This window comes from Marmota marmota, unplaced genomic scaffold (genome assembly GCF_001458135.2).
Source record: "Marmota marmota marmota unplaced genomic scaffold, marMar, whole genome shotgun sequence".
Classification (NCBI taxonomy): Eukaryota; Metazoa; Chordata; class Mammalia; order Rodentia; family Sciuridae; genus Marmota; species Marmota marmota.
The window spans coordinates 17,873,325-17,886,000 of NW_026000142.1; the positions used below are offsets into that span (position 1 = coordinate 17,873,325).

Genomic DNA, 12,676 nt, shown 5'->3' on the forward strand with positions numbered 1-12,676 from the left:
GTAGTGGCAGGTCGTTTTTGAAATATATTTTATTCCCTTGCTTTTGAACACAAAGTGAGAGGAGCCATGTCACTCCCTATCTGAAACACTCTCTGCCTGTCCTCATAAGCTATCAGGCTCAGCTAAATATGGCCCTGGCCACTATGCTAATAATCCCCACTGGTTCTGAGACCTCCATCCACCACCGATGTGACATTCTTTGTGTTCAAATGTCTAGCTGACGTGTGATGCTTAAAACAGCCCATGCTTTCACCCCCTCTGCATTGTCACAGCCCTGGATCACCACTCTTAAAAGGCTACTGCAGCCACTCCTAGCACCAGTTGCCGACCAGCCTGCCCGCCTGCCTCCCTGCCTGCCTCTGGCTACCTTGAATGCCTAGTTCTTCCAGCTCCTTGGGGGTCTGACGAAGCAGGGACCATGTCTACCTTTGGCTACAGAAGAGGACTTAGTAAATATGAATCCATCGATGAGGACGAACTCCTGGCCTCCCTGTCAGCTGAGGAGCTGAAGGAGCTAGAGAGGGAACTGGAAGATATTGAACCTGACCGCAACCTTCCGGTGGGGCTAAGGCAAAAGAGTCTGACTGAGAAAACGCCCACAGGGACTTTCAGCAGAGAGGCACTGATGGCCTATTGGGAAAAGGAGTCCCAAAAACTCCTGGAGAAGGAGAGGCTGGGGGAGTGTGGAAAGGTAGGCTCCTTGGGACTTTTCCTTAGCTGCTCCCACTGCCCTTCCCCAACCCCAAGCCCAGACACTCTGTTTCCTCTAACTTTTCAGTCCTCATGACTTTAACCTTCTTATAACTCATTTGTACTTATTACTGAGACATTTCTCAGGCTGAAATAGACTTGTAACTTTTGTAGCCACCCATGGATCATACTAGTTTAAAAATTCTTAGCTGGGCCTTTTTTTTTTTTTAACTAAATGTGGGAACCTCAAGAGGGAAATTATTCACAATCAAGGTATGAGTTTAAATATTTTGCCAAACCTAAGTCTTATTTTAGTTGAAAGTTGGTGACAAGACATAGTATCTGTTTCTGTGTAGTTTCTATTCAGTTCCATTTGTTCTGTGTTGCTTTGACTGCAGTAATGGCTACAGTAAAAAAAATAGTTCCATGTTTCTAACACCAAGAAGTGTAGGCTGGTGGGAAGCCCTTGGGGCTGAGCCAAGGGGCTACTACTCCTGCTCTGTCCCCAAACAGCTAAACTTTGACTAAATGGTCACTTCTGTAGGATTCTTTCTATGTGTACATTGAGGGAGCTCAGTACATGTATCTTTTGTGAATCAAGAAGCCCTTTGAGATTTCGATAAGTTCTAGACTTCTTCAAAAAAATGCACGTGTGTGTGTGTGCAAACACACACACACACATACACACACTTTTGCATACAATTTCAAAATGATGAAAGCCCTTTAAGGATCCAGGTTAAGTACGCTTGTGGAATCATCCCTGAATCCTTTCTATTTTATGATGGTGATTCTTGAGGCTAGGAAACGTGGTCTTATCAGAGACCTCAGGTTTATTAAGCTCTTATGTACTGCCCAGTAAACAGTGACTTTCAATCTGCCAAAAAATCATGACTGGAAGGAGGTTCAAAAAACTATGCTCTGGGAAAGTCATTAGACAAAGAAGGATGTTATAATGTAAGAAATGTTAACATAACAAATAATTCTGAATTTGTGGAAGAATACAAATCAGGAGAATAGTTTAAAATTCTTGCACTCCATGGAAATCACCTACAATCAAAATGGCTTCATGCCATCCACAAGCTGCCACAGTACTAATCTGGGTACTGTTGGGTGATCTTGATGATAGGTGTGTGAGACACATTTGCAGCAAGATAGATATGTGTGAGTTTTGTCCACGTCAATCATTGCAGGAAGGGCCACTGGGATCAGAACAGGGTCTGCCAAAGCCACAGTCACGGCCTGTATTAAGAAACTAGAAGGGGAAATGAGAAGGCACACACATGACCAGTCAGGATTTGGGCCGGTCAATTCCTCCACAATCATAATGTTAAGAAGTTTTATTTTTTATTTTTTTGTTTTTAAATCTGATGTGGGAATGATTGTTAAAAGTTTGGTGAAATAAAGTGGCATGTTTATTACAGTTATTAAAGAATTTCCTTCATAAAAAGAATAAAATTGTCTTTGAATACCCAGGACATATAGACAACTACAGCAATAACCCGACAAAGGCATTTTAATGTCATAATGTCATGACAATGGTGGGAACCAAAGGACAAGCTGTTGTCAGCTGTTGGTGAAACCCACCTGATCCTGCCAAAGGTTTTGCTGATCTCTGCCAGTGGCTTATCAGCCCAATTAGAGAGGCTGTCTTGTTTATGAACTTTGATTCCTTTCTCAGCTAGTTAGCTTTCCTCCCACCACACTTTCCCGTATCTGGCCAGCTGTCCCTCTAGTCACAAGGAGTTAAGGGCAGAAGCTTGCTGATGGAGGGTGTAAATCCATTCCCAGCCCAGGAAAAGACTCAAAGCAGCTGAGGAGGGCAGAGGAGCAGGGCAGCTGTGTAAGTGACAAGCTGTACATCAGGGACCATGAGAAGGAGCTGGGGGTTTGGGGAGGTCAGGCTCCTGGCTCTGTAAAGGCTTATGAAAATCCTGTGCAATACGTGGCTTCTGCCCACCCTGGTTCACACAAATGTGTGATGCATGAAAGCTCCAGGGGCCCAGATGGACACACAATGGTCCAGCCATCCAGCTCCCCTCATTTGAGTAGCTGTGGGATCTCTGCAGGTGCCAGTGAGTTTCTTCACATTATCTCATTTCATTCTTACCCTTTTGTGCAGGAGAAGTGAGACTAGGAGAGCTTAAGAAACTTATTTGAGGTTAACAGCTTGTAAGAAGAACTGAAATTCAAACTAGATTTTGTTGGCACAAAGACTATGGTTCTTAAAATTGTGGGTGCCCAGCCAGTAGCATCAGCATCACTCTGGAACTTCGTAAAGCTGCATGTTTCAGGGCTACCCAATGTCTTCTGAATGAGAAACTCTGGGAAGGGAACCCATCAGCCCTCCAGGTGATCATGACTTTAAAAATCACTTAACTCTACTGTAGTTTCTTTGAGACAGAGAAGTTTAGTGAGTCACCTAAAGTCAACCAGATTTTGTTTTATTTTGCTTTATGGGCAGAAACAGAACCAGAACTAAAAACCAAGTCTCTTGCCTCTTTGTTCATATAGTGATGCCAGAGAGGTGATCAGGAGAAATGGCTGGCCACCTCCCTCTTGTAGCCCTACTCATTCTCTAAAAGTACTTGCTTCTCCCTATTTTCTCCCTGACCACCTCCCCGTTCCCACCTCACCACCCAACTTCCCACCTCCATTCTCCAAAGTGATGGCAAACAGGACATGTATATCCCCTAGTGCAGGAATAATTTATAAAGTTTAGAGGCAAAGTTTCTGAAACTTCATGTCCACTTCCCCTCTCTAGGTCCCTTTCTGATGTTCTTCTTCTAGACATTCCCCCTTATGAGGTAACTGACCATCTCAGATGGCTCAGGACTATCTAGATTTTACAACTAACAATCCTGCATCTTAGGAGGCTCTCCAGACTAAGACACACAAAGCAGGACAGTTGACTGACTGCCTTACCTCCACCCGACCTGATCATGCTTTCTCCAAGGTCTGGTCCCAACAGTGAGCAGCTGTTAATCCATGTCAGTTTAGATTCCTTCAGTAAACAAAACATTTGTGGAGTCCCTGCTACATGCTAAACACTGTGCTAGGTAAGCAAACCTGACATGGTCCCTGCTGTCACGGGAATAATTGTCTATTAGAAAAAAATAACACGTATTTATAATAAAATGTGATAGGTAGTTTGTTGGGGGAGATAAAATACTATGGGGAACACATTGCAGGGATAATTTGAAGGAGCATCAAAGAAAGCTTTCTATGAGGCATCATTTAGGTGTTACCTGACAACTCACATTGCTAGATAAAGGATCAGATATTATCTTTCCAGGTATATTTCGAGGGGGAAACATCTCTTGCAAATAGAGCCTAAAGGACTTCTGAAAACCAAAGAGCATGAAATGTAATAGTGGCAGAAAAGGCAGCATACCTTGGATTTTGAGAGAGATTCCTTTTCTCCAAAGGCTAAAAAACTAAAACACACTTTCAGACATGTGTGCACACACACACATAATTGACAGGGGCTAGGATTATAAAAACACGTATAAAGGGATTTGGGGTGGTAGTGAGAACTGTCTGTCTGCAATTCTTCCTTCCTCCAGGTAATCCATTTATTCCACTGCTGGCCCTCTCTTACTCCTCATCTATGCCAAGGGGCTTGACCACAGCCAAACTCTTTCTTTGTGTGTGTGTGTTGTTGAGATGTGACTGGTAGAGAGCCACCACCAGTCCCCCTTCCCCGACACACACACACACACACACACACACACACACCATCCCTCTCCTTTCTGCTCCCAAAGAAGTAAGCAAATTAAAACTGGATAAGTCATCCTAGGAGGGGCTGACCCCTTCCCAGGCCATCACTTGGTGCCTGCCACTCCACACAAGTAGATTTCTGGAGACTATTTTGTGATAGCAACTGGGCAAACAAACTTGGAGACAGCTGCAGTGTTTTCCAAAGCTTGATGCACATGCCTTAGGCGGCAGCAGCCCTTAGAGTCGAAAACAACCTTCCAATGTAGAGGGAAGCTTCAGAGCTTTGGAGACAGGGGAGAACCCAAGGGCTTCAGAGAGGATAAAGGACTCAAAAGAGAGCATGAGGGAAAATCAGGCTCTGTCAGCACTTTCCAGACATTTTTTTTTAAATCATTAAAGATAACAAGAAAAAGAAAGAAGGGGTCATGTGGGCGTCTTTGTACAGTGAATCCTGTAAACAGGAAAGACAAAGATAGTATGAAATTGTGTTTACCTGAAAGTCCTTTGTAAATGATATGTGTAAAATAACTTAAAAACACCAGACTGAGCAAAGACTTGCTTCACAATTTTCTACTATTTTCTGCTGATCTATGTTACTGGTTAGAATCTAGTGGGTGCCAGAGTGATCTTCTTTCCCTCCTGGTTGTCTGCAGTCCATCTCACTGAACTCTGAGCTCACTAGAAGTTTCCAAGTGATTGCTGGAAAAGGTAATCTGAATGTTTTTCTGCATAGAGCCTGGTTTTGACCTCCCTGCTGTCAGGAGCAACAGTTCACAGGTGATATGGAGGCTCTGGGTCCCTGGGCCTGGCTCTATCACAGAAGTAGATAAACGTGGAGGAGTAAATGACACTTCAGCTTCTGTCTACACTGAGACAAGAGAAGCAGAAAGCAATTGGCCCAGGTTACATATGCTATTGCCAGAAAATTTGGGGGAGAATTTTTTAACATTAGATAAAGCAAACACATTACCACAGTGTGTGTGTGTGTGTATGTGTGTGTGTGTGTATATATATATATATAGATAGATAGATAGATAGGTAGATAGACATATTTTATTTTTTTGCTCAGGATGGAGAAATAAGAAAGGACCAAGCGCTGATGCCAGATGGAGGCCTGAATTTGCTAACTCTAAGTAGACAAGGAATCAAGTAGTGCAGAGCCCATAGTGGGAAGACAGAGTAAATTATCAGTAGTTTTCCAAAATTGAGGTTCTGACCATTTGCTCACATGGCAAAATGATAATATATTGGTACTCAACAAGTCGAATGCTTGATATGCTGTGCAAAACAAATGCGCATAGAAAAAGTTGTTTGATGGTTATATAACAAAATATGGACCTTGGCCACCTCAAGGAGAGAGCTCAGAAGCAGGGGATTATTAATATCTTTCATTATAGACTTGTTACTTGTCATATGCTACTGTTATAAATTAATAAAATGTGCATTAAAACTCTCCAGGTTGCAGAAGAAGACAAAGAAGAGAGTGAGGAAGAGCTAATCTTCACAGAGAGTAACAGTGAGGTTTCTGAGGAGGTGTATACAGAGGAGGAGGAGGAGGAGGAACAAGAGGAGTCCCAGGAGGAAGAGGAGGAAGAGGAGAGCGAAGAGGAAGAGGAAAGAACCATTGAAACCCCCAAAGGGATCAACGGAACTGTGAACTATGATGGTGTCAATTCTGACCACTCTAAGCCAAAGACATTTAAAAGTCAGATAGAAAATATCAATTTGACCAACGGCAACAGTGGGAGGAACACAGAGTCACCTGCAGCCATTCACCCTTGTGGAAATCCGACGGTTATTGAAGATGCTTTGGAAAAGATTAGAAACAATGACCCGGACACCACAGAAGTCAACCTGAACAATATAGAGAACATCACGTCGCAGACCCTCACCCGCTTTGCCGAGGCCCTTAAGGACAACACGGTGGTGAAGACGTTCAGCCTGGCCAACACGCACGCTGACGACAGCGCGGCCATGGCCATTGCGGACATGCTCAAGGTCAACGAGCACATCACCAACGTCAACGTGGATTCCAACTTCATCACAGGAAAGGGGATCCTGGCCATCATGAGGGCTCTGCAGCACAACACGGTGCTCACCGAGCTGCGCTTCCACAACCAGAGGCATATCATGGGCAGCCAGGTGGAGATGGAGATCGTCAAGCTGCTGAAGGAGAACACGACGCTGCTGAGGCTGGGATACCACTTCGAGCTCCCAGGACCAAGAATGAGCATGACGAGCATTTTAACGAGAAATATGGATAAGCAAAGGCAAAAGAGGATGCAGGAGCAAAAACAGCAAGAGGGATATGATGGAGGATCCAACCTTAGGACCAAAGTCTGGCAAAGAGGAACGCCTGGCTCTTCACCTTATGCATCTCCCAGGCAATCTCCCTGGTCATCCCCCAAACTCCCCAAGAAAGTGCAGACTGTGCGGAGCCGACCTCCATCTCCTGTGGCCACCCCACCTCCTCCTCCACCTCTTCCTCCCCAGAAGCTGCCTCCACCTCCCCCTCCACCCCCTCCTCCTCCACCACCTCCTCCAGCTCCCCCTCTTCCAGAGAAAAAGGTCATCACCAGAAACATCGCAGAAGTCATCAAACAACAGGAGAGTGCCCAGCGGGCACTGCAAAATGGACAGAAAAAGAAAAAAGGAAAAAGGGTTAAGAAACAGCCAAACAATATCCTAAAGGAAATAAAAAATTCTCTGAGGTCCGTGCAAGAAAAGAAAATGGAAGACAGTTCCCGACCTTCTACCCCACAGAGATCAGCTCATGAGAACCTCATGGAAGCAATTCGGGGAAGCAGCATAAGACAGCTAAGGAGGGTAAGTCACCCCAGAACAGAACTTCAGACACAGAGTTAATAAGTGAGTTGTACCCCGTTGCCTGGTGGTACCAAAGTCACCTCTCCAAATACTTATTAGTATTCTAAATATTTCAGTATGTGAGAGCAAGTATACCAAGCAAGGTGTCAGGCGCAGGTACATGAATAAGCACATTTCCATTTGAGAGCCGTGCTTGAGCCACCTGCTTAGCACCTCAGTTTTTTGAGGGCCAAGACCCCTTTAAAACATTCCAACATATAAAAAATCCAATTTCCTTAATATGAAAGTCAGGGAGTACAGTCTACATTCCAAGAGGATTCATCACTTGTCAAAAATTTTAAACAAAGTTGCAAGCAGGACAGCCTGATGTATAATATAAAATGTGGATTTATATACAGCAATAATCAATCTATATTTGGGTTTTTCTCACAATATACTGGTAGAGACAGACCCTATGGATATCTATCTATGTGCGTGTGTATGTGTTTTGTGTGTATGTGTTTTGTGTTGCTTCATTGAAAGAAATTCCCTGTATTTGTAGGTGGAAGTTCCAGAAGCTCTGCGATAAAAACAGTCTCTAGAAGAGTATGCAGAACTGTTCATGGTGTTAAGTAAAAATACATCATGGGATGTTTTCAGTTGCCGCCTTTAATTTGAAATGTTCTCTGACTTTAAAAATAGCTTCACCCAGAAATTCCAAAGAGAATTTAAAGGAACAATCAGCATATTTCTTCTGTAAATATGAAAATAAAGTTTTTTTTTTTTTTTTAATTTTCGTGGGATTTGTGTGGACAAGAAGTGGTTAAAAATGCTCTTCATATCTCTGGATGTGTTGGTGACTTGGAGCTGTCAGGAGTTTAAGAAATGTGCTATTATTTTTGTAATCCAAATAAATTTGGATCAAAGGGTTATTTTTTCTTTTTTAAAAAAAGTCAGACTAATATTTTTCTGTAAGTTGGTACATTTGTCAGATATGTATGTAACATTGCTGAATATTAAAAATATTACATTCTCACTCAAAAGGTTTGAGTCCTTAGCATTTGCCTTTTGTTATTTCATTATGTCTAAGAAATTTTGACCATATCTCTTTCTAAAGGACTGGGATCAAGAACTTTCTTTAATGGGCTCTTGTGCCAGGCACTGTGGCAAATGCCTATAATGCCAGGTACTTGGGAGGCTGAGGCAAGAGGATTGCAAGTTTAAGGCCAGCCTTGTCCTCTTAGCGAGACTCTGTCTCAACATTAAACATTTTTTTAAAGGCTGGGGGTGTGGCTCAGTGGTCAAGCAGCCCTGGGTTCAATCTCCAGTACAGCCCTGCCAAATAGGTTCTTGTAACAATAAAACAAAAGGATAAAAGGGTCACCTTTATCATTCTGGATTCATTGATATTAGAGCCAGGAAGAAAGTGGATGGACCTGTGTTTCCATTAGGTATGATGGAAGCCAGTGGTTAATTCAGTCATTTATTATGAAAACCAACTATTTCTGAGGGGAGTAAGTGGAAAGTTAGGAAGTTTCTTGATAGGGAGCAAATAAGTGCCAAAGGAATGCCTGAGAGGCAAACCCCCAAATTCCCAGCCACCTTTGGACTAATGCTAAAGACACACCATTCAGGTCTCCCTGGGAACCCTCCCTGGACAGTGGGTCTCAGTGGTGTTTTGCTTCTTTTTTCCCCTTATACAACCGTGGTGATGCCGACATCCATGAAACATACCTGATGACATGGCTGATGTATTTCCAATTCCCTGCTATCATTCCCCTCCATCCTGTGTTGATGGAAAGGCATCCAAATTCCCATCAAAGAAAGATGTATCAGAGATTACCTTGGCTCCACTCCAGTTCTCCCTCGTCATGTATGAAAGCTATAAATCCTTTCTAAAGTCCTCTGTATTAACTATGATTAGCCATGTATCCTTTGTTTCCTACAGATTAGAAAAGCGGTCTCCACAAGGTCTCAGGGCTATCCATTCAATAATGATTTGCTTCATGGACAGAGTTTTGGGTATCTCCAATCAAGAAGACTGTGTTTCACTAGAAATTTTCTTTGACACTTCCTTGGTTTGTTTCTATAAGTTTATTCCCATTGTTTATCCATTCTCTTACTGAATAAGAATAGCCATTGTAATCACTTCAAGAGGATTCCAGAGGCCCAGTGAGCTAAGAGGGTGGTAGGTGAGTGATGTCTCCAGTATATTTCACAGCCTCAAAATGCGGTGTCCCCATTGTATATACAAAGAAACTAACGCACAGAAAAGTTAGGAAACCATGACTACATAACGCAGGTTCTTTCCATGTCATTGCCCCTCAATGCTTCCATCCTGACTGGAATCCTCCAAAGGAGGATTGGATTCCTCCAACCACACGAAGTTGGTTATTTCCCTTGGAAGTCATTCTCTGTTTCACTTCCTTCTATTAGCATTCACAATCATCATGTTTACTCTTGCTTAAAGAAATAAGTTAAGTTTAGGTTTTCAAAGGTGTGTGTGTGTGTGTGTGTGCACTCATGCATAAATTTAGACTATAAAGTCAAGTCAGACCTTTCTTTCCCCTAATACCGTGTGCACAATGTCAGGGTTCTCCTACATGGAGGGGCGGGAGTGACAGGTGAACAGCTTCCAATTCCATCCTGTTGAGGCAGAGGAGCAAGTGTCTGCTGACAATCTGGTCATTGATAAGAGCATACAGGAGTCCCAGAAAAGGTATGTGGCAGCCCTCCGGAATGAGGAGGGAAGAGCTAGTGATGTGTTGACAGGAGCTGGTTGGAGTGGAGAGACTGGCCAGGCCTTCTCCTCAGAAAGGAGTGACTAGAAGACATATTTTCTCTTTTGCATCATAAAAAGCTACCTTGCTAGAGCTTTTCTCCTACTTCAGAGATTGCAGAATGCGCTTTTACTAGGCATTCTACAAAATCCAAATAAAGATATGGGCCTTCACATTCAATCCACAAAAGAGAACACTATAAAGTCCATAATAAGACATAGTTATGCTTATCATTAAGGAAAAAAACATTTCTAGAATGTGCTATTGCAGAATCTAGTACTGTAAACACGTAAGATTTTATGTTAGTCATCATTCAACACAGGATGGGGACCCTAGTTCATACTCTCTGCAAACTCACAAAGCTGGTACGAAACTAATTAGTTCATCTTCTATAAAGAGCTTTCAAATCACTGGGAGAAAGGCTATCCAAGACCCGATGAGACGTTTAGGCTATGATTTATACATACGTGTGGACCTCCGAAAATACACCTCATTCTGATTTGAAATAGGGCCAGAATGCTGAGTCTCACACTGCTTCACAGGCCCTGCTGCCATAGGTATTTAATAACTCTGTGTCAGCAGGATCTTGATTTAACACTTGCCCTGAGATGGTTGCTATGAGGGTGAAAGGAAGAGGTAGTGACAGGCTGCAATGTCTATATGGAGATATTCTAAAGACAAGGTGATCAATATGCTCTTGAAAAGAGCTCGTAACTTATTCCTTTTGTGACATAGTTAAAACTATTTCTTCTTTGTTTCTCTGAGGCTGCTAAGGTGGATTTTTAGGTCCATTAATCACCACATACATTATATAAAAGGCTAAGGATTGACCTGAGACTTAGAAAGATCCAAAATATGTACCACAATTGGTGCACTTAAAATCTGCAGACATTTCCTGAGTGCATACCATGTTCCAGAAACTCCTACAGATGCTGGAGAGGCTTGGTGAGCAAAAGAGTTCAAGCCCCATCCTCATGTGACTATATTCCATGTAAGGAGGGACCTCATACTATTCTTTCTGGCACCTGTGCATGTCCTTATCCAGTGAATCCTATGGAGGAAGAACTGTGCCCAATGCTGGGGAGACCAGCTTGAACTAGAAAATGTCTTCTACCTCAAAGTAGTGGAAATCCTAAGAAATCAACCTTTCCAGATGAATAAGAAGAACTCTTCTTCATCTATGAGCTGTACAAAAATAGGTGTTGGGTAGGTTTTACCTGTAAGACACATTTTACCATTGATCCTTGATCTAAAGTAGATATGAAGTGAAGAAAAGCTTATCAGAGAAGGTATTACCTTTATTTGTATATTTTAAAGGATAGAGAAATCACCAGGGTTTTTAAAAAAAAGTCTAATGATGAGGAAAGATATTTCAGTTTGAGGAATCAGGGTAGTATAGAAAATGGCCAGAAATCATATAATTTTATGTAATTCTGTAAAAACATCAATTTGGTAAAAAGTTAACATTTCTCTGTTTTTTTTCCTTAAGTATTATAACCTTGGTGGATTAAGAAGAGGAGTTTTATGATTTCTGTATGGTCTTTTCTTTTTACAAAAATAGCATGTGATCAGAAGAACTACTGATAACCTTGAAGTATGTATCTTTTAAAATCCTTCTTGCATATTTGAACACACATGAAACTATTTTTTCTATGAAAAAATATATATACCATTATATATACCATTATACCACCCACATTTTATTTAATCAATTTCACCAGCTATCAAATAAATATTTAGATTATTTTGATTAGTTTTCTGGTGTTGGGTATTTTGTCTGTTCCAACTCATCTCTTATCATTTGATTATTCTAACCTTTCAATTTCCCAAAACCCTTAGAAGAAATGATTGGTTGAAAAATCACAGCTGAAACATTGTTTTCCAGATAGAACAGAGTCCAGGGGCATCCCTGTGGTACACCAACACTGGAAATTAGATTTCAACCTAACTGTCGTGTTTACCAAGTTGCTCTCAGCCAAATTACATGCCTATCTGACCCATGGACATGTGGTAAGCACATTTCAAAAAGCCAGTAAACTTTTCTAGGTCTAAACAAAAGGCCTGAACAAGTTAGTGAAAGCTAAAGAATATGTACCCAACTATGAAAGCCATGAGAAGCATTAAAGGATTGTAAAAGGGGGAGCAGCATGATATTTTAAAAACAACATGTTTATGATCTAAAAACATGACTTGTACAACTCAGGGAAGGATAGATTTAGTGAGGCCAGGAAGAAGAGTTAGGAGATCATTTTTATAATCGAAGAATGAAGTAAAGGATGAAAACTTGAACTGTGGATGCTGTATAGGTGTGCTCAGGTGAGAACAGATGGAATAGACATTAAGAAAGCGTAAACTAATCTGAATTTAGTTACTAGTTAGATAGAGATGGCAGGGGACAATGCAAAAAAAAAAAAGGATCTATGTGGGTATCTACATTCCTGGCTATGTGATTTGAATGGCCCCAATTGCCACAAAGTGGAATAAGAATATAGCAGGAACAGGTGTTAGGGGAGGAAAATGGGTTCAATTAAAAATACCTTTCTGAGGTGCCTGTCCACCTGACTGTGAGGGTCTAGAATCCTGATGGTGGCATTTGTGCTGAAAGTAGAATTTGGAGGCTTGTGTGGTCTCAGTGGCATTTAAAGACAAGGATTTGACAAGGTCACCCGGGGGGGGGGGGGGGG

The 12,676-nt window shown here is 42.0% G+C and overlaps 1 protein-coding gene across 1 annotated transcript; it reads left to right on the forward strand.

Annotated features, from left to right (window-relative positions):
• Positions 1 to 268: 268 nt before the first annotated feature.
• On the forward strand, positions 269 to 8,248 carry Lmod2 (leiomodin 2). The gene is made up of 3 exons (XM_015488289.2): positions 269 to 691; positions 5,866 to 7,233; positions 7,775 to 8,248. The coding sequence occupies exons 1-3, from the start codon at positions 419 to 421 to the stop codon at positions 7,799 to 7,801; spliced, it is 1,668 nt and encodes a 555-aa protein (XP_015343775.1). The 5' UTR covers positions 269 to 418; the 3' UTR covers positions 7,802 to 8,248.
• The last annotated feature ends 4,428 nt before the right edge of the window (positions 8,249 to 12,676 follow it).